Source organism: Vidua macroura, chromosome 20, assembly GCF_024509145.1.
Source record: "Vidua macroura isolate BioBank_ID:100142 chromosome 20, ASM2450914v1, whole genome shotgun sequence".
Lineage (NCBI taxonomy): Eukaryota > Metazoa > Chordata > Aves > Passeriformes > Viduidae > Vidua > Vidua macroura.
The window spans coordinates 5,451,540-5,472,522 of NC_071590.1; the positions used below are offsets into that span (position 1 = coordinate 5,451,540).

The 20,983-nt window shown below is 53.2% G+C and overlaps 3 protein-coding genes across 3 annotated transcripts in view; 2 read left to right on the top strand and 1 right to left on the bottom strand.

The window, feature by feature from the left end:
- Positions 1-15: 15 nt before the first annotated feature.
- On the top strand, positions 16-11,525 carry STYXL1 (serine/threonine/tyrosine interacting like 1). Its single transcript, XM_053995173.1, has 9 exons — positions 16-185; positions 1,552-1,613; positions 2,719-2,860; positions 3,181-3,237; positions 4,140-4,285; positions 5,618-5,763; positions 6,786-6,880; positions 8,558-8,667; positions 10,760-11,525. Exons 1-9 carry the CDS (start codon positions 83-85, stop codon positions 10,889-10,891), a joined length of 993 nt encoding a protein of 330 aa, XP_053851148.1. The 5' UTR covers positions 16-82; the 3' UTR covers positions 10,892-11,525.
- A 264-nt stretch (positions 11,526-11,789) lies between these two features.
- TMEM120A (transmembrane protein 120A) lies at positions 11,790-20,105 on the top strand. Its single transcript, XM_053995171.1, has 12 exons — positions 11,790-11,916; positions 13,918-14,036; positions 14,487-14,603; positions 15,047-15,106; positions 15,773-15,868; positions 16,132-16,221; positions 16,555-16,620; positions 16,743-16,804; positions 16,997-17,089; positions 17,695-17,759; positions 18,312-18,380; positions 18,463-20,105. Exons 1-12 carry the CDS (start codon positions 11,842-11,844, stop codon positions 18,574-18,576), a joined length of 1,026 nt encoding a protein of 341 aa, XP_053851146.1. The 5' UTR covers positions 11,790-11,841; the 3' UTR covers positions 18,577-20,105.
- The window catches only part of LOC128817071 (NADPH--cytochrome P450 reductase), a 28,260-nt gene continuing 27,182 nt past the window's right edge, over positions 19,906-20,983 (bottom strand). The window contains exon 17 of the mRNA XM_053995169.1: positions 19,906-20,908. Coding sequence (XP_053851144.1) covers positions 20,764-20,908 — 145 coding nt within the window. The 3' untranslated portion in view covers positions 19,906-20,763. The remainder of the gene's footprint in view (positions 20,909-20,983) is intronic.

A 20,983-nucleotide genomic window follows, 5' to 3' on the forward strand; every position in this document is an offset into this window, starting at 1 on the left:
CGGCGGGCGTCGCTGCCTGCGGCCGGGCGGGGACGGGGGAGCGCGGTGTCGCGATAGTCGGCGACAGCCGGGCGGACGGGGGATGGCGGGGGTGATGTTCTGCGAGCCCCGACACCTCTACAACATCATCAACCAGTACCGGCGGAGATCGCGGCTGACGGAGCCCAATTACCTGTGCCTGCTGGGTGAGGCCGCGGCACAGGCCTGTCCCTGCTGCTCCAGTCCCTGTCCCTGCTGCTCCACTCCCTGTCCCTGCTGCTCCAGTCCCTGTCCCTGCTGCTCCTGTCCCTGTCCCTGCTGCTCCAGTCCCTGTCCCTGCTGCTCCTGTCCCTGTCCCTGCTGCTCCTGTCCCTGTCCCTGCTGCTCCAGTCCTTGTTCCTGCCTGCCGCTTCCCCTGCTTGCTTCTTCTGCCCCTGCCTGTCCCTGCTGCTGCTGCCCCTGCCAATCCCCCGTCCCTCCTCCCGCTCGTGCATGTCCCTCCCTGTCCCTACCTGTCTTTGCCCTGTCTGCTGTGTCCCCGCCCGCTTCTTCTGCCCCTGCTTGTCCCAGGCACTGTGCTCAGCCCGGGCAGATAGGCTGAGCCAACAGGGCGTGTGAGGAAAAGCACACACATCACTTCTCATCATTTCTGGGGCCTGGCACTAGGGACCTTCCTCCCATCCCATTTCAGGTGCTGTGAGCTGGTGCTGCTTTGGCTTTCCTCATGCTCAGCTCTCCCTGCTCTCATCAGTCCCGTGGATGCACACTCTCCCCTGCTGCTCCAGAGGTTTAGAACTGGACTAGATTTCTCAACCCTTACACAAAGATTCCTGATAACCACTTCCATTTTGCATAGTGCCAGTACCCCCAGAAGGGTGCCTGACATTGCAATGTCGTTGTGGCCCTGAGTGGCCCAACACCTCCAAAAATCCAAACGATGGAGGATGTGCCCCAGACCCAAGCTGCCCCCACCTCAAACCTGTGCTGCCCTGACAGTCCCACGGGAACCCTACAAACTGACATCAGGAACCTGGGCTGGCCACTTTTCTTTCCCGGGGAAAGGGCCGGGCTTTGTCTCCAGGGGTTTGGTGAGGGAGTTAGCCAGTTTGGGAGTGGGGTTGGGGTCTTTCCAGTGCCCCTCTGCCCAGCTCTGGAGCAGCAGAGGCAGAGCTGCTGGGCAGGTCAGAGCAGGCACAGGGCAGAGCACAGGACTGAGGCTGGCAATGCTGCAGGAGCACACTTGGGTCAGGACTAACACTGCTGGTTATCACTTGGTGTTACACACAGACTCACAGCAACCCTGGAGTTTGTTACACCCGCACCAGAAGGCCTCAGTTAAAAAAAAAAAAAAAACAAAACAAAACATGGAATCATCAAAGTTGGAAAAGACCTCCAAGTTCATCCAGTCCAACAGCTGACCCTGCAACACTAAAACCACCCCTAAACCATATCCCCAAGTGCCACATTTCCACATCTCTTTCTCTGAGTGATGCCTGAATTCCCACTGACAAAACACAAAGAGGATTCCACCTTTAAAAGCCAAATGCTGTGTCTTGGTTGGTTTTTTTTCAGATGCCCGTTCTCAGTGTGAATTCGATGCCAGCCACATTATTACAGCCCAAAGGATTGAACTGGTGAGGGGATTGCTGTTTGTGTGCACTGTGAAAAACGCCAACCACTTGGTTTTTAAAAGTTTTAAAGTTTAATAATAATAATAAAATGGTTATAAAAATAGTAATACAATTAGAGTAATAAAAATTTAGAGTTAGGACAATTACAAGACAATAAAAAGCAAAGAATTCCGGACGTCCGGCTGCTCTCGGGCACTTAAGCCACGACAAGCATGTCTTGTGAACAAAGGAATAACCTTAAAAGCAACAGCCTGTTGCATATACAAAACACTTCATGATTATGCATATATTTTATTTAAAACAAGAAATTCGTCTGGTACTTGTCAAAAAGTTTCTGTTAATCCCCAGGCGCCTTTGAGTCTAAGTCAGGCTTGAAGAAGTTCGTTTCTGTTGATAAGGAAAGCCATAAATTCCTCTCCTCTGGAGAATTTAGGGGTTTCTGTAATTGTTATCCTTGTGCGAAGAATTCCTTGATTATCTCATCTCTTTCTTGAGCTAGTTAAAAAGTATCTTACATAGTATAGTTTCTATTTTAACATTGTGTTATAGCCTAAAAATACATTCAACACACTACTTGAGAGAATTAATACAGCACAACTTTCCAACATTACACATATAATATTCATTGTAACTATTGCGTAAAGCCAATCATAAAATATGCATTTTTCACATGCATCGTCCCTGGATTTAGCAGTTCGCAGGAAGCCCAAACTGGTTTGAAATGTCGCAGCCCCTGCCCTGCCTCGGCCGTGCCCCGCGGCCGCCACTGGGGGGATGTATTCTGTCACAAAGCAAAGGCGGCTCCAGCAGCCCCAAGGATTGGCACACAGGAGCTGAGTATCAGGAAAAACATTGCACAAGAACTCACAGCGCAGCCTTGCCTCCCAAGGACAGCGCTGGCATCTGCACCGCTGCCGCTGGTGGAGCAATCAGCGGCGTTTGCATCATTCCTGACTCCTAACCGGGGCTGGCAGTGCCGTGTCCACCCACACGTACAAACCCAACACGTAGCTAGAGAGTTGTAACTTGCAAGATGTCAGGAGTGTTGATGCCACCAGAGAAGAGTGGAGCCGTGCTCCTGATGGAATTGCTCTGTGATTTTTGGTAGAGTCCTGCGGGGGAGTATGTGATCCCGAATCCCGAGGAGCTGGGCTATGTCAGATTTTGTGTGGTGTATGACCACGACACTGGCTTTTTGAGTTCCACGGACTATCAGGAGGAGGAGGAGGAGGAGGAGGAAAAAAAAACAGGTACGTGTGACCCATGTCAGTGCAGACCTCACTGCTGGATAGAGATTCTTCCCATTCCTCATTTAATTTTATGAGCTTGTTGGAAGAGATGTAAATGTTCCCAGTTTGGTGTGAAAAACTGTGCTCTGCCTCTGTTGTTTCACTGTGTTGTGTATGTTCTCAGGATTCAAAAATCCAGGTTTTATTTCAAAGCATCCTGGCAGCCCTGGTTTCCCATCTGTGGATGATCCTCTGAAGCTCCTTGTTGCATGTGAGGGATGGATTCTTTTTTTTTGCCACATTTCCCTGAGATTTGGCTTGTCCAAATGATTGCCTTTCAGGAAGCAGCGCTGCTTCAGAGACCAAAATCAACAGCTCAGATTCCATGTGTTCCCAGGGTGAGTACTTCCTTCTTTGAGGGTCACAAAAGGCTTTCACTTCATGATATTTAAAAAGATTGACCTTTAATGGAGGTGGTGATTTGATGGAGTTCACCAAGAAATGTGAAGTACTGGAAATTTTTCCATGGCATTGTTCAGTTTTCCTTGAACCATGGGAGTGTTTGGCTTTCACACATCCTTTGGTTGTTCTGCTGTGAGCAGAACCACTTCTGTTTGTTTGAGATTTACAAAGGCTACAGGAGTTTTAGTAAAGATTTACATCACTTTTTAAAGAAAAAATAGTGGAGTTGTAAGGGGAATGAATAAAGCAAGCAGGTTCTAAATGCTCAGTGGTGAGGCAGTAGAGGGAAGGTGTGAAGAATCAGAACTGGGTTTCTATTGTGCTGATCTGTTTCTAAAGCAGACATAGCTAGAGGGAAGCAGGATGGATTCCTTGGGAGGAGGAGGAGCAGCCATCTCCCATAATCTGCTTCACTGAGGGGAGTGTTTAAAACATTTGTGAAGAATTTAATTAAGAAACTTCTTTTTTTTTTTTTTTTCCTGTTTGCCTAAAGCAGACTAAAGAAAAGGGCTTCCATAAAACTAAGATTATAAAATTTAAATTAATAAAACTTCCCTATTATGGGAAGTTATTAGAAGCATTTCCCAAAGAAAAAACGGGGAGAGGAAAAGAAATCTGGTCCTAGAAAAGAAATCAGGAGAGGAATAAAAGATCAGGATGAGAGGGGAAAAGCAGCACCCCCTGTAACTGACCTGCAGCAACAAATAAAGAATAAGTCGAGCTTTTAACAGTTTTCTCCAGAGCATTAGATGGAATGCAAAGGGATTTGCTGTGGATGTCAGGGAGGCAGATGGAGACACTGAACCTGCCCAGGCAAACAGCTCTTTGGTCTCTTTAGATGCTGGGGAAGGAGATGCCCTCCTCCATGCCAGAAACTTGGAGCAGTTCACCCGCCACCCCGTGCTCCTCCTGAAGGGAGGGTACAGGCGTTTTTCAGCTTGTTACCATTTCCTGAAGAGCCACAAGACACTGTGGATGCCTCAGGTGAGATGAGACTCACTCATAATTTCCAAGTAGATGACATTAATATTCAACTGATGATGGCTGGTGAATTCAGGTTAGATGGTGCTGCAAACCTGGTATCACAGTCATTTCAGACAAAAGAATTAATTGGAGTTACTGTGCTTGCTCTGAGTCTCACCACTGATTCTTTTACAGCCACACTTCTTCCTTTTCTATTGCCTGAAAGGACGTTCATGGAAACAAGCTGGGAATGTTCCCCTGATAACCCCAAAACTGGCCTATGGAGAGTACAGATAACTGAACAAACAGTAGCAAATGATGACACGAAGCAGGCTGCTCTCTCACACGTGGCTATCTGGCATGGTACACAGCAAATGTTTTCAAACAGAAGTACAATTCCTACCAAGCACTGTGATCCATGTCTTTTCATCAGGAAGGGTCACAAGTGCCTTCTTTCAATAGGCCCAGGAAGAAAACAGCCATCCGCTCAAACACTGTGTCCTCGTTGCTTGGTTTCACCTATAAAGATCAATCTATTTGGTTTATGAGAAACAATTACCCTTTATTGCACATTTAGGACAGGCAGGACAGGTTAAGAAGGTGCTGGAACAACAGAGCATTTCATTCCAAGGTGTATTTTGTTCCCATTGTTCCCTTCTGGTTCCCAGGAAATAGCCCATGACACGGTGCTAACCTGTGGATGCGACAGCACAGGAGAGAAAATCGATTCACTTTGTGCTGCCCTGTGAAGGGTAATTCACTGCTGAGCTTCCCCCTCAGACTCAGCTGGACACAGGCACCTCCCTGCCTCTCAATTTCAGCTTTAAATTGTTAGACTCCTCCTTTGTGCTCCTGGAGCAGTATCCAAGGCACATCCCCTTAGGGATGTGAGGCACTGTTGCCTGCTTGTGTGTTTTTCTCCTCAGCCTCCAGGCTGCCGACTCCGGATGCAGCTGCAGATTTGTGCTGTGCCACTCCAGGGCACCTGCAGCTCTGCAGGTGGCAGATGATTTCATTTAGCCTTGCAAACAGCAACTAGGGAGAACATCAAATGAATCTGTCGTGCTGCAGCCCCTCCAGACAATGGAAAGAATGTATTCCACCTCCTGTTTAGTTGGGATTTGCTTCAAGTAATGGCACAACAGTGAGGCTGTTAATTATTCTCAGTAACACTAGCAAAGACTTCAAAATACAGCAAATCCAGGTGATTGAATGAATCATTACACTAAAATATGTCATGGGCTGCTGACTAAGTGCCTGTTCAACTCTTCACATGACTTTTGTTTAAGAACTTATCGAGCTAATGGGAGCAAAGACACTCTCTAACCTGAGCCTGTGGTTTCTTTCTGGCAGGAACTAGACACCTTCCAGCCATACCCTGTAGAAATACTGCCTGCAAAGCTATATATGGGCAATTTCAAGCAGGCCAGTGACAAACAAATTCAGAAAGATCTGAGGATCAAATCACTGGTCAACGTCTCTGAACAGCCTGTAACACTGTAAGTTAAACTGTTCAAGGATCACCCTCACCAGTGTCTGTGATGTGAAAAAATGAGGTGACACAGAGTTTATTGGCAGAGGAGTCGGTGCCTGTGGCCTTCCAAGGAAACCTCTGTGCAGATTCCAGTGCCATTTCATGGTCAGTTTTCTAATTTCTGCTCCAGAGTTAGCACAACAGCAACACAGTCCTGCAGTCCTTGACCACTCCACAGGTGAATTGGGTAAGAGGAGGACTGGGAAGCCCTTGGTATTTCAAGTCTGTCACATACCACCACTCTTCAGGAAAAACCTGTATCTCTAAATAGCTTTCAGAGCAAAATCTTATCAACACATCTGTGTAAAAGCTAAGTCACTAATATGTCACATTTTTGGTCTTCCTTCCTTACCTGCTCTGTCCATGACCAGACAGCCCAGTCTGCAGGCCTTGCTGGAAATCCAGCTTCCCACAATGAAAAACCCAGTGGCATTTCTCCAGGTGGTGACCTAAACAAAGTAACAAATCCAGTTACCCACCCCAGGACATGTGCACCAGCAGACATTTCTCATGCCTTTGGCTCCAGAGGAATGTCTCTGCACTGTGGGTAATATTCCTGTGCCCTCTGCATGATGTGCTTCCACATTTTGGAAATTCCTCACCGATTTTTTGCCCCGTGAGTTCTGAGTCTGCGGAAGGAGGAGATGCTGCCATAGAAAACCACATGAAGGGAACTGGGGGCTCCACAAAACAGCCAAGACACACTCTGTGAAAGCACACCTGCTTTCAGTTAATCTGTTTTCATTTATCTCTCTGTAGGTCATCTACCTGTAGGTTAAGGCATCAATACTGATAGCATTGAAATGGAAAATCAGTGATTAAACTGATTCTGTGTTACAAGCATCTCTGTGCCTCACCATAATAAATCCCTTATCATGTTAATGAGGATGATGATGATGAACTCACACGTGTAACAGCAAGCAAAATGCTTGCCTCCTTGTCAAGGCTGCTTCTCTGCTCCATGTGGTCTGTGTGCTCTTTTTCCAGGTTTGCAGAAGAAGGTAAATGCCTCCATGTATCTGTTCCCGATTCACTTGAAGCAGATCTTCTTTCTTCCTTCCCCACCATTTCTCATTTCATAGGTGAGTGGGTCCTGATCTGGAATTCCTGAGCCCTTGCTCACTGTAGGATACTAGATGGGAGTGACAGGAAGCCCATACAGGAGGGCAAGCAAGCCCACACCCTGATGGATACCAGAGCTGCCTCACTAACCAGCCTGATGGACAGAGAGGAGATTTTACAGGGCATCTGACTCTGATGTCCCTGCTCATTTTAAAGGATACCTCACTGATAATAGGGAGCTTTCCACCCAATCTGAAAAGGCTTTGCAGAAGGGAATCTACCAGGGCTTCATAGGATTCCCTCTTACTCCTTTGCAAGAACCCTTTGACTCTCACCAGCCCAAGTCTTCAGCCACCAGAGCTTTATTTGAACCAGAGTGTGACACACATTAGAGAACTCAGCACGAGGCATTGATAATCTTTGTGATTTGCAGTGCGGACCCACTGCAGGGCCCAGGAAGACTTTCAGGTTGGACAGCATGAACCTGCCTTCAGCTGATTTCATCAGATAGGCCAGGAGAAAACACACTCTGCAGCTCAATGCCTGCAGCTCAGGCTCCTGCAGCTCCATCCTGATGCTGTCCAACCATGTCGTTATTTTTTATTGTGCTTATCAAATGGATAACGTCTGCCACAGACCAAGGCCCTGCTGAGCTGTGCTGGACAGAGCCACTAGCAAAAGACCACCCTGTCCCCACAGAGCTAATCCAAGTGCAATATCAGACATGACAACTGCACACAAAGAAACAACATTTGAGGATATAATTTTGTAGTCCTGAACTGAATTTCATTATTTGGTGCACCTGAATGTTGACATTCACTTACTTGCCTTTTATTTTGCCTCATGCTTTTTTCCAATAGTATTTCAGAAGCTTCCTTCTGACATCACACATGGTTTGTGGCTGTTTCCAAACCAGACTACAAGAGTCTATTAGGTGCACTCGTGGAAGTGTTCCACTGTTTACCTGATAGTGGAACTGTTTATTTGGCAGTGGAGAGCAGATTACTCAAACCAGAACACGAGACTAAAGCTCTCCACATACTCCAAGAGGAGTGTGCATGTCCTCATGCCAGGTGTATTTTGGAGTGAGGCCAGTTCTACCCAGATCTCAGGATAGAAGTAGTATCTCACAATAGAAATGAGTTTTAAAATGCTGGCTTCGTGCTTGGGAAAAAATGAACAAACAAAACATCTTGACAGCACTAAAAGAAAATGTTTTGCTCTATGAATTCTGGAGTTCAGTTGCTAATATTTTAAAAACATTATTCTGTCTAGAGAGAGAGAGAAAGAATTTAAAAAGTTATTAAATATGCAACCTTCCATGCAAAATAAAATTTCAATACCTTTAGACCTGTCTGGGGAGAGTTTGTGATGCTGACCACTGCTGATAGGTCATGAAAGACCACTTCTCAGATCCCTGATGTGAAGGTGACACTCAGGTGTAATGAAGCATTGGCTGGTCATTGTCATTGGTGCTGCTCTTCAAGGCCATGTTTTAACTGTAGATTTTTAAGAAAGGCAAATGCTTACAGAAATGGGAGCTGGCAGTGCCCATCTGCTGCTGTCAGGGCTCCTGAGGGCTCCTGTCTCTCAGGCTGCAGCCCCCCTGTCAGCTGTCACCAAATTAGTGCTTGACTCTGCCACGGGAAGCTCCGTTTCCCAGCTCACTGATGTGTGATTGGCATTTCTTGCCTCAGATGCTCAGCTGGATGTGGGAGCAGTGCTGGTGTTCTCCAGCCTGGGGATCAGCCGCAGCAGCACAGCCACCATGGCCTATCTGATGCACTCCTGCCGCTTTTCCCTGCAGGTATGTCACTGGCACAGTCCCACTGAGACTGGCTCTGCACTTCCTTTCTCTTTCTGAAGCCCCATCACTGTAGTAATAAGACATTCTCTGTGATTTCATGCACAATATCCACCTGATGATGCAACTGATTATATGATTTGAGATTGCATCTTCCTTAGACCATTAAGGAGGTGGATTAGGTGTGATTTTGGATCTGCGAGGCCTTACTCTAGAACTTGTGATATTTTTGTTTTCCCTACTTAACTAAAGGGCTAGCAAAGCAAAGCTGTGGATACAGAACATGGTATTTATCTCCTGGATTTGAGGGAAAGAGTGGAAGCTACTGCAATTAATCCTATCTCTTAATTCCATGCTGTTAGAGAAATTTTGAACCCAGTGTTTGCAGGGCTCTCATTTACCATTGACTTCAGTATTGACTTCTTCCAAAATCCTTTTTTATTCTTCCAGAAGCAATCCCCTCCCACAGACACTCCTGTAGAGAAATCTGCAATGGGATAGTACTTGCCCAGGAAGGATGTACAGGTCAGATGGCCAGTACAGGCTGTTCCATAGCTCTGAATAATGAAAGAAATTAATGAAGGATGGCTGGGGATGGCCTGGCTGTGCAAGAGCCTGGTGGCCTCTCCCCTGGTGCCAGGCCTTTCTCCCTTTGCATACAACACACAGACAGCATCTCCTGGTACCTCCTAACAGGGCAGCTGACCAGCCTCTCCTTAAAAACCTCACCCTTGCTTGGAAAGTTTGGGAGCTTGAAGGGATTGATCCAAATTTCACTAAAGCTGGGTCTGTATCTGATAAGGTGATTGATTTTGTGCAAACATGTCCAACATAAGAGGAAAGCTCTTTCCATGGCTGTGTGCCAGTGGGTAATTAGAGGCTGAGGGTGCCAGCAGGGCTCAGACAGGGTTCAGTCCCTGCACTGACAGGGATGTGATTGCTCCTGCAGGCTGATAACAGCCACTCACTGAATCACAGAATGTGCTTCCAATGGCAGTGCAAAAGTCAAAGCCTGAGCCTTGCCATTCCTCTCAGTTGGCATCAACAGGTTGGCCTCAGCATTTTACTAAATGCCAAAAAAAAAAAAAAAAAAAAGAAAGAAAATATTGACAGGGCAGTGCCACTGTTGGCTGGGCAAAGCTTTCCTGAGGGATTACCCTGGAAAAGAAACAAGTTTGTTTCTTGCAGACACAAGCAGTGCAACAGATTCCTGTGTGATCCTCCAGCCAATCCAGGCAAAGATCTTTAAAGGCTTCCAAAAAGGCAAGAACAAGGCAGAGTTGGGATGTGCAGCCCCTGATTCTATTAGTGAGCAATATGTGAGTAGTTCTGCTGAGTCCAGGGGAACCAGAGACACCCAGATTGTGAACCCAGAGGAGTAAATATTGGAATATCAGCCTCAGAGCCTGCAGAATCAGCAAGATTAGAAAAACAAACCAATGGAGCACTATCAGCTGACCTTTGGTTTCATTTCCCTTAAGCAACCCTCCAAGTGCAGGGGGCAAACTCTTTTACAAGCAGGGAGATGAGCACTGACAGGAAAACCCAGGGAGGGAACTGCAGTAATGCTGGTGGATCTGCCCTGTGTGTGTCAGAGTTTCTAAGTGATTACTTGGAGCTAACAAATAATTAAGATGGCTGTAATTAATACAGTGGGATAACTGCGAGGTCACAACTGCTCTGCCACATCAGGTCACACCAATCCAAAAGCATGATAACCTTCATTGCTTTATAACCATTATGGCAGATACTTCACTGCTTTGCTCATCATCTGTGGAAGGAACAGCATTTTAGGGTAGAAAATCCAGGATTGCACCGCTCCATCAGAGTAGAATAACACTCAGTAGTGAAAACAGCCTGAGCCGTCCTTCTGTCCAGGAGAGCAGAGCATGAAGGGGACAGGTTTCTCTCAGGTCCACATCTGGATCCAGCCTATCCCCACTTTGGTACCAAACTCCTCTCTGCAGGTACTTCTGTCCAGCACAGGGAGCAAATACAAAGCTGTGTTGACTGAAGTGTAGCTGCTTTGTGAAAATGCCCAAGAATCACTTTCTGTTCCATTCCTAACACTTCTTTACTTTCCTTCTGTTTACAGAGAGCTTGGAAATACCTTCTGAAATGCAAAATGAACATGAGACCACACCGGGGCTTTGTGGAGCAGCTCTCAGCCTGGGAGACCCAAATCTATGGGTTCCCAGTCACAGATGTGTCTGAACCAAATTACTGACAGAGAACATCCCGTGGGGAAAGCCGCTTCCCTTCCCCTTTCTGGGGAGAAAGTTACTTGAACACTGTGTGAAAAAAAGACCCAAATGTAATGGAAAAGCTTTCCTCTAGCTCCATGTCATTTTGGGTCAAGATCTGGAGTTTGCTGGGGACTCACCTATGCTGGAGGAGGTGGAAGTTTGGGGAATGCAAGTCCTGCAGGATGTGGCCCATTAGACACAGCTCGAGCAAAGGGGATTATAACCACAGCTGTGGGGCAGTCAGTAGGGTTATCTCTGTGAAGGTTTGTTATCCATGGTCTGGAATAGTAAATTTAGAGTCTGACAGTGCCCACTTCCAGCCCGGAGAGGTGACAGCAGAACTTCCCTGTTTAGAAGTCTCTGTGTCCTGTGAGTGCCTTCTCAGCCAGCACGGCCTCTCACAGACTCACTGGCTGGATTGTTGACAAGTCCACCCTTCCCATTTGCTGCCTTCTAATCCTACAACCACACCTCTGGGCAGAGGTGGTGCTTTTAAAGCCTCGGTGCTGTCACATGAAACCTAAACCAGTACCTAAATCAGTACCGCCCTCTCTCTTACAGCACTCCCAATTCTGTTCTTTGACATCACAAAATAAAACACGACAGAAAACCCTCGCTGGCTTTGCAGCACTCTGTGTTCGGGATTTAGCGGTGGGTTTGGCTTTCTCATTCGCGCAGCCAGGGCCGGGAATGCACCCCGAGAGCTGCCCGAGCTGGGAGCGAGCCCGGCGCACCTCGCACAGCCCGCCGCTCCAGCGAAGGGCCGCGATTTGAGGGAATTTCCCGATTCCCAGGCTCCGCTTTAGGGGGAAACGCGGGATAAAGGAGGCCCCGCCCCGGCCCCGCCCCCTTCCGGACACGCCCCGGGGCGGGGCCAGGGCCGCCCGTCGCCGCGGGCCGGGCCGGGCCGGTCGCCGCCGCCATCGCCGCCATGGCCTGGGGCGCCTCGCTCGCCGAGTGCCTGCGCGAGTGGGAGGAGCTGCAGGACGGCTACCAGCGCATCCAGGTACCACCGGCCCCGGGACGCCCCCGGGCAGGGGCCGAGGGAGCGCTCCGGCCGAGCGCGGCACGCCGGGGTTACCGGCACCGGGGGTGGGGGATCCCCCGCGGGTGCCCCGCAGCATCCCCAGCGGGTACGGCGGGCAGCCGGGCTCTCCCCTCTGCAGTCCGGGTGCTTTCCCCCCCCGTGTCCCAGCCCTCGGACACGAGCCTTGGGGCAAAGCTTTGCCTTGGGGCAGAGCGTTTCGGAGCAGGGCAGCGGTGCCGGGCTGTGCCGGGGCGCGGGGCTCGGGAAGAGCGGGGTACCCCGGGCTGATGCCCCAGCCCGCCGCGGACGTGGCGCGGAGACCTCAGATCTCCCGTTTTTCCTGCTGGGAGCGGGGAGCGGCGGTGCCTGGCGTGGCACGTTCGGACGAGGTGCGCAGATGCTGTTTCACTCCTTGTCGCTCCTCTCAGCCCGGCTCGGGGCAGCCCGGAGACAGCCAGCCCCGCGGGGAAACCGGCCAGCAGAGCCGAGGTCTCCCGGAATGCAGGCACGCTCCAGCCAGGCGCCTTGTCCCGACTGCCATAGCCTGTCACCGCCGGGGCTGGCCGGGGGCTCCGTGCCAGGAAGGTGACCGGTGTCAGAGGTGCTTCCACCTGCTTTGTGTAATCCCCAGGGCGCTGCCTGCCGGAGAAGGAGTGGGCAGGGTTCAGCTCACACAGGGTCACCCAAGGGAAGGGTTGGCCAACCATCTCCTGCTGCCGCTCAGGTCACTCGGCTGCAGCTGCACCCGTTCCCGTTCCCCCTCCTTCCCCCCCGAGAGCGGGGTGAAGCGGATGTTGTTGCGGGCACGTCGCTGCTGTGCCCAGATCTGGGGCAAGGGAGGCTTTGAGAAACCTCCTCTTGCTCCATAGGGGTTGCGTGGATGTCCCGGGTCGCCCACTGCGAGCCCTGAGTGCAGCCGCTCAGCGCCGGCCCTTCCCTTCGGCGCCTCCTCCCGCCCTGACTCCTCATCCAGGCTGCCTCCGAGCGTGCAGCTCGGATGCTGGCACGGCTAAAGGACTTGTCACAAAAACCACTTGCTCACAATTCACTCCAGAGCCAGAAGGAGGTGACTCTAGATGGCAGCAGGAAAGCTTGATGGTCAAGCAGGGAATGTCCTCGGATAAATCGGGGACATAAATCACTGCTGTGGAGCCGGGACTGTGTGGGATCCGTTCCCTCCTTGCCGCTGCTTGTCACCAGAGGGAGAAGGTTTCTCTCCTCTGCTCTTGGTTTCACCTTTCTCCTTTGGGAACAACTTTGAAGATCTGGTGATCAAGATCTGGTTGATAAGAGCTGCAGAGGTTAGAACTTGTTCATGCCAAGGTCTAGTCCAAGGGTTGTTGTGAGCAGCGTGTAATTCCCTGCTGGAGGTGGCACTGAGGCTGCTGTGGCCGAGGTGAGGCTGTTTTCCTGCTGACCTGGAGAAGCAGCAGGATTGATCCAGCAGCTCTCCCCTTTCCCTACTAAAAATAGTGGAGAAATGCATCCAGCCTTATCCAGGTGCGGTTGGGTTACCGGGCACGTGGCTGCAGCCCTGCTGGGAGCCCTTCCTCTTTGTCCAGCCCACTGACAGGCTCCTTCCAGCTTCCCAGGGGTGCTCAGGTGGAGCCCCAAAGCCATGAGCTGGGAGACAAAGAGCTGCTCATCCTGCCCCAGCACTCAAAGCCACTGTGGTACCACAGTTGTACCCTGGCCCACACAGCGTTTATTCCCAAGTCTTTCCTATCTGCTGTGTGCAGTCATTGGTGTCCCGAACATGGGAACATCCTGTGGATAGCCTGCTTGGGACTGGGGCTGGGCATTCCCATGGAAGCAGGCTGTCCCCAAACACACCTGGCCTTCTGCAGCCACCCCTCCTCTCACCCAGCAGCTGCACAGGTGACATTAAGGACATTTGTTTAAGAAAAGCATCATAAGAGGGCCCAAGGACAGGGGTGTCTGGGCAGGCAGCTCTAATGCGTGCTGGTCTCTCCTTCCCAGGACAACCACAGGCTGTACAAGCAGAAACTCGAGGAGCTGACCAAGCTGCAGGATGGGATCTCCAGCTCCATCGCCCGGCAGAAGAAGCGGCTGAAGGAGCTGTCGCTCTCCCTCAAAAAGTGAGTCAGTGCTCTGTGACAGCACGGGAGGGGAGAGCAGCAAGGACGGGGCTGCTGAGCTCCCCTCATGCCTCAAATGCAAACTTCTCTGCAGCCAGGGGCTGTGGGGAGGCTGTTCTCCCCCAGCCCCCCTTTCCTGTGCCCTGTTTGCTGTTCAGAGCTTGCAAGGGTTTTGCAGGTACCATGAGCTGCTCCCCTCCTGCACAAAGCTCTCCCCATCCTTCCTAAGGGTGAGAGACCCATCTGGCCTCACCTTGCTCTCTTCTCTTGAGCAACATCACGGCCTGACAGAGGAGTTTGCCCTGCAGATGGAGTTGTGGACTTGCCTCCCATCCACCTTCCCTGTCCTTGGGGGTGTCCTTGCCCCAGTCAGTCACTTGTGGAGTGCCAGCACGTGCTGCTCACGTTACAGAGGCTCTCCTGACGCCAGTGTCTGTGTCTGCTCCCCAGATGCAAAGCCCAGGCGACTCCCGAGCAGGAAGCATCCATCCAAGAGACCCAGAGCCTGATTAAAGAGAGGCAGAACGTGTTCTTTGAGATGGAGGCCTATCTGCCAAAGAAGAACGGGTGAGAAGGCACCTCAGCTCCGGTGGGGCACCAGGGCCACCCTCCACATCCCTGTGGCTGTAACGCTGCAGGCACAGACCCCTGAGCTGTCACCCTGCACCCAGCGGTGTCACAGCTCTGCTGCTCCACTTGGGCTCCCCAAGGACACCTGGCCAGGAGCCAGCAGTGCTGCCCCTCACTCCTCTGCCTGCTCATGGCCATCACCCACCCTTGCACAGTGGTTGTGCCCAAGGAGAAGCCCTGGTGAACACCCCAGTGCCTGTGGGATGTGGGGTGTGTGCTCCCCCATCCGTCCCCCTGCCCGTGGGAGGGGATTCCAGAGGGTTGGTGCCTGCCAGCTCCGAGTGGAAGCACCTGAGGGCTCATCTCTGGCCCCACTGGTGGCACAAGAGGGGACAGCTCCACGGGCAGGTCCTTGTGCTAACACTCTGCTCTCTCCCCAGGTTGTACCTGAGTCTGGTGCTCGGCAACGTGAACGTGACACTGCTCAGCAAACAGGCCAAGTACGGCCCCTCCTCGCTGCTCCTCTGCTTTTCCTGGCTTGGGATCCCCTTGGCACCAGGAACAGCAGCTCCTCCCAGGCAGACATGGGGAGACACTTGGCACACCTGGTGTAGATTCCCTTCTTGAGCTGTTTTCTGCATCACTTCCCAAGAATCAGCCAAATCCTTGGCTCCCCCTCACATTCCTGCCACTGGGCTGGGATGGACCATTAGCTCTGACAAGTTAATGGGATCCTCCACCAAAGCCATGTCCATGTTTCCACTGTATTAGGAACTTCCAGGAAAGACAGACTGTGGCTAGTCCCCTCCTCTTCCCTTGGGGAAACACCAGAAGTTGGTTTTGGCCCCTTAGAGCCTTTCGCTTGCCAGAGATGCCCAGCCAGGAGCCACTCCCCTCTCCCTCTGTTCCCCAGTCCTGCCCTTGGAGATGTGTGCAGATCCCAGTCTGCCCATCTTCCCCACCAGGCTGGGGTGGTTTGGGGTGCTCAGACGTGTGGAAGGAGCCTGATGTGCTCTGCTCTCAGAAATACCCCCAAGGCAAGGTTCTTCCCGAGTGTCTCCCAGAGGTTCCCAAAAGGACATCACTTTACCCGGCCAGATGGGATGGGAGGACACAGATTCCCAGCAGCCCCCTTGCTCCAAGCCTGTCCTTGTGCTTCCCTGCAGGTTTGCATATAAAGATGAGTACGAGAAGTTCAAACTCTACCTCACCATCATCCTACTCATTGTCTCCTTCTCCTGTCGGTTCCTCCTCAACTCCAGGTGAGTCTGGCTTGGTGCTGGGTAGAGATCTCCTGCCAGAGCCCCCCTGCCCTTCTCTCCCATCCTGGAATATCCAGAGCTGAACAGGAGATCCTGGTAAAGCATCTGGACACTGCCCTGGAGATGGGGTGGCCTTTGTGGCTGCCGTGGCCATGGTGGGTGGTGGGGAGCAGCTCCCTTCCCTTGGGGGTGGGTGTCCCACGGGCTGTCCCCGTGCCTGTGCCCCCAGCACGTGCCCTTACACCCTGCTCTGTGTGACCCAGGGTGACAGACGCCGTCTTTAACTTCCTCCTGGTGTGGTATTACTGCACCCTCACCATCCGCGAGAGCATCTTGATCAACAACGGCTCCAAGTGAGTGCCCTGGGCCCGGGGAGGGGCTGGGGGAGCCAGGACCCGTCACAGGGGAGCAGCTCCCTCCTACTCAGGGTGTGTGCAAACCCTGCTGGGAGCTGCAGGAGCGGGGCAGGAGGAACCTCCCGTGCGGAGGCGGCGCGGGAAGGTGGAGCTGGAAGGGCCCTGGTGCTGCCCAGCCCCGAGGCCCTGGGTCCTGCTCTGAGGAGCATTTCCCAACCAGCCCTGGGAGCTGTGGGGTGGCTGGGGCTGGGCTGCTCCACTCTCCAGGCTGCCTTTGGCTCTGGATTCATGCTCCAGACGTGACAGTGCTTCTCTGTGTCTGCCCTCCAGGATCAAAGGCTGGTGGGTTTTCCATCACTACATCTCCACCTTCCTCTCAGGTGTCATGCTGACCTGGTAAGTCTGTGTCCCCTGTCCCGTGGCAGCTCTGGCCAAGGGCCCAAAGGGGCTGTGGGACAGGCAGGGCTGGCCGTCCCCTCCCAGCCCCATGTCCCCAAGCCAGCACCGTCTCTCCACAGGCCAGATGGGCTCATGTACCAGATGTTCAGGAACCAGTTTCTCTCCTTTTCCATGTACCAGAGTAAGTGCTGCCATGTGTGCTGGGACAGGGACTGACCCCCAGGTGCTGAGTGCCTGCAGAGCTCTGCAGCACATGGAGACCTGGCTGCAGCTGCTCAGCTCACCTGGCAGTTCCCTTGGCCTCGTGGGATGATGCTGAGGCTGGAGGGGGATCCCTGGGCAGCTCCTGACAGCAGCCATGCTCTCCTTGCAGGCTTTGTGCAGTTCCTGCAGTATTACTACCAGAGTGGGTGCTTGTACCGGCTGCGAGCGCTGGGAGAGAGGCACAACATGGACCTGACTGTGGGTGAGTGGGGTGTCCCCTTGCTGGTGGTCTCAGGCTGGGAGCTGTGGGTTCTTCTGAAGACCTGGTGACACTTTGATTTGAGGTCACTTTTATGAGTGGCAGGAACAGTAAAAGGTACAAGTCAAACCAAAGCTCCCAGAGCAGCATGTCCTATGGGGCAGCACCACCCCATAGGATGATTGTCCCCCTCCTCCTGCTCTGCTGGGACCACCAGCCCACAGCTGGCTCCCTCAGGATGTGAAGTGGCAGTGGATGTGGCTCTGGGCATCCCAGGTTTCCCCAGGAAGCTCCTTCAGACACATCCCTCCAACACCCCAGGCACTGTGGGCTGTCACCTCCCCAGCCCCTGTGACACCGAGAGCAGGAGCTGAGGGCCAGCTGCACTGGAGCCCAGAGCCCTGTGTTGGATTAGGAGTCCCTGCCACTGTTCCCCCTGCAAGTGCCCACAGTGAGGCTGGAATGGCAGGACCTCCTCAGCCAGGCACGGTGTGGGCACTGAGCCTCCCTGTGTTCCACATCTGGAGGAGCTGGGCTCCATCCCCCTCTCTCCATCCCCTCTCCACCAGCCCATTCCAGGTCCTCACAGAAACCTTCCTCCTTTGCAGAGGGCTTCCAGTCCTGGATGTGGAGAGGCCTCACGTTCCTGCTTCCCTTCCTCTTCTTTGGGCAGGTGAGGCTGCCCCAGTCTTTGCAAGATGCCAGAGCCCTGGGTGGGAGTGGGATGTGCCACATTCCCAGCTGTGCTCGGTGGCCTGGACATGGCTCAGACCCCACAGGCTGCCACAGCCATGCGATATGGGATGCCTGGGGCAGGGAAATGCTTCCAACAAGTGCTGAGCCTTTCTCTCCGAAGCAGCCACCACAACTGGGGAAGTGAGATGGGGAGGAGCTGGGGTGGTTCTGCTGGGTGCTGCAGTGAGAACCCTTCCAAAGCCTTTCAAAGCCCTTCTGAGCTCCAGCTTTGAGCTGCTGCTGAAATGATGGAGTCCTTCCTCTGTCAGATCGTTGAGGCTGATGGCCAAAGGCTGCTCTGAGGCCCTTGGGCTCCAGCTGGCCTGAAACAGGGGGGATGTCCCAGCTGGGGTCCTCTGGCCCTGAGCCTGGATGGGTTTCACTGCCCCCACATGAGGTCAGTGTGGGGTTTATACACAGCTGGGCAGGCACATGCCTGGGGTTGAGCCCCTGAAAGCAGCAGCTCCCCTGAATCTCCTCTCCCCTGCAGTTCTGGCAGCTCTACAACGCCATCACCCTGTTCCGCATGCTCCAGCACCCCGAGTGCAAGGAGTGGCAGGTAAGGAGGCTCCTGGCAGTGCCCTGGGAGGGGGATGCCCCAGGCAGGTCCCTCCTATTGACTCCAGCCTCTCCTCCCACAGGTCCTCATGTGCGGCCTCCCCTTCTCCATCCTCTTCCTGGGCAACTTCTTCACCACCCTCCGTGTCGTCCACCAGAAGATTCAGAACAAGAACCAGGACACGAAGGAGAATTGAAGTGGGGCACTGTGGAGGGCTGGACTGTTTCTCCCCACTGGCTCCATCCCCTATCCCCAACTCCTCAATTCCGTCCGGACTCTGGTGTCTCATCCCATTCCTTGGAGGCCCGGGTGTGGGACAGAGCTTGGGGCCTGCTCCTGGACAGTCCATGTGCTCACCTGGAGTCAGGAGCACCCTGCACCTCCTGCCCTGGCTGCCTTCCACATCCAAACAGCAGGATGCTTGGGATGCCACTCCCATTTCACTGGGATGTTCTCTGGATGCTGGTGCTCCCCACCCCACTGGGACAGGGCAGCGTCCAGGGACTGCCTCCCACAGCTCCAGGGGTGCCCGAGGCTCCCCCTTTTGCCCCCCAGCCCTGCAAGGGCATTCCAGGGCTGCCCCAGCTCCTCCCTCGCCTTCAATCCACAGGGAAGGGGCACGGGAGGGGTGGGAGCAGCAGGAGCCTGCTCCAGGCCTCGCGCTGGGGCTGTGCAAGCAGCACCTGAGGCTGCAAATGTGAAAATAAAAGGAAGGAGCTGCCCCAGGCCACCGGGACAGCTGCCCCAGGTCTGGGAACAGCTCCCACACTCTGCTCTGCAGCTTTGGTTGATCAGGAAGGGGGTCCTGACAAAACCTCCCTGAGGGTGGAGGTGGGGGGCAATAGGACAATTGTCACAATAGGACAAGAGGAAACAGCCTCAGGTTTCACCAGGGGAGCTTTAGATAGATATTAATGAAAATGTCTTCACACAAAAGGGTTGTCCAGCCCTGACAGAGGCTACCCTGGGCAGTTGTGGAGTCACCATCCCTGCAGGGATTTAAAAGCCATGTAGATGTGGCAGCTGGGGACATGGTTGAGTGGTGGCTTTGGTAGTGCTGGGTTAAGGGTTGGACTCAATGATTTGGAGAGGTTTTCCAGCCTAAATGAGCCCATGATTTTATGAAAAGTCATCTCCCTGTGCCCTTCCATCAGCCTGAGCCGCAGGGGGTGCTCCTTCCCATGGCACCCCAGTCTGCACAGGCTGTGGCCACCAAGGAGGCCCAGCAGAACCTCAGTGTCCCTGGAGGTGGGGAACAGACACCCTGTACCAGCACTGGGAGCTCTGGAAGAACCAAAGAGCAGGTTGGGCACAGCTGCACCCCAGTCCAGAGCCCCCCACTGCCATCCTCCCTCCCCTCGCACAGCCCAGCACTCAGGGTAGGGGCTGGCACCAGCTCAGCCTAAACCCAGAGCTGCCACCACATGCCCAGATTTCCTCCTGGTTATCATCCATGGCTCCTCCTGCCTCCTTCTTCCCTCTGGCTGAGCAGAGAGAATGCAGGAAGCAAACTCCAGACACAGGATTTTTATTCCAAGGGCAAATGTATTTAAATAATTTACAATCATTGGACAGCCTGGAAGTCTGGGGTTTCTGCTGGGTTTTTTTGTTTGTTTTCTTTTTTTTTTTTTTTTCCCCATGCTTAAATCACAAAGATGTTAAAAATAAAAACCATATTTAAAAAATGACCGTACATGGTGCGAGGGAGGGGCTGGGCTCAGGGGAGCAGCCGGGCTGGGGAGACCCCGCCTCCCAAACCGGGTGTATTCCCCAGGGAGAGGAGCTTCCCGCTGGGGCCGGAGCGAGGGCGGGCAGCGGGAATGGAGCAGGGAATGCTGCTGGGGCCATGGGACAGCTCTGTGCCCAGAGCCAGCTGCCAGCCCCACATCCCAGAGCTGGGCAAACAGGGGTGGGCAGGGGGGAGGCAAAGCCACAATCCCAGCCCCAGCACAGCCCCTCCACCCCTCTGCTGTCCCTGCAGCCCCGGGGATAAGGCAACACCTCGTGTCCAGGGAAGGACTCCCTGGCAGTGTCTGTCCCTCCTGCCCCACAGTGGCTGCAGTCCCTGATGTCCCTGGCCTCAAGGCAAACGCTGGTGCCATGGGGTGCACCCTGAGGTGCCGGTGACACCGCAGCTCCTGGACAGCAGCCTGAACTACCCCCCTGCCCCTCTCAATCCTTTCCATCCCCTGGGTCCACAAACTGCCCCGAGGGGCTGCTGAGGCCCAGGAAGGGTTGGGAGTGACACCAGGGTAGCCGTGGTTGGGGTGACGGCTGGGGACAACACCGTCACCCACAGCAGCAGTGGGCGAGCAGGCACTTGCCAGCTCCCCTGGCCCACGCCTGGGGACCTGTTCTCTCCCTGGCCCCGCCAGCCCCACTCTTAGCTCCACACATCCAGGGAGTAGCGGCCCTTTGTCATCAGTTTCTTTACATAGTCCACGGCCTGGGGCTGGCTCATGTTCCCAAACTCGGACACGATCTCGTAGAAGGTGTTCTGCACGTCCCGGGCCATGTTCCGGGCATCGCTGTGAACGGGGAGTGTGAGTGAGACACCACAGCACAGCCAGAGCCCTGCCACCTCCCACTCTGGACACAGAGGG

What these genes read in the sequence shown, in the direction of transcription:
- STYXL1 (XM_053995173.1), top strand. Translation starts at nt 83, where the DNA reads ATGGCGGGGGTGATGTTCTGCGAGCCCCGACACCTCTACAACATCATC. An exon ending in CAATTACCTGTGCCTGCTGG is followed by an intron (nt 186 to 1,551) that starts GTGAGGCCGCGG and finishes GTTTTTTTTCAG; the next exon opens with ATGCCCGTTCTCAGTGTGAA. An exon ending in AGACACTGTGGATGCCTCAG is followed by an intron (nt 4,286 to 5,617) that starts GTGAGATGAGAC and finishes TCTTTCTGGCAG; the next exon opens with GAACTAGACACCTTCCAGCC.
- TMEM120A (XM_053995171.1), top strand. Translation starts at nt 11,842, where the DNA reads ATGGCCTGGGGCGCCTCGCTCGCCGAGTGCCTGCGCGAGTGGGAGGAG. An exon ending in CTGTCGCTCTCCCTCAAAAA is followed by an intron (nt 14,037 to 14,486) that starts GTGAGTCAGTGC and finishes TCTGCTCCCCAG; the next exon opens with ATGCAAAGCCCAGGCGACTC. An exon ending in CCGAGTGCAAGGAGTGGCAG is followed by an intron (nt 18,381 to 18,462) that starts GTAAGGAGGCTC and finishes CTCCTCCCACAG; the next exon opens with GTCCTCATGTGCGGCCTCCC.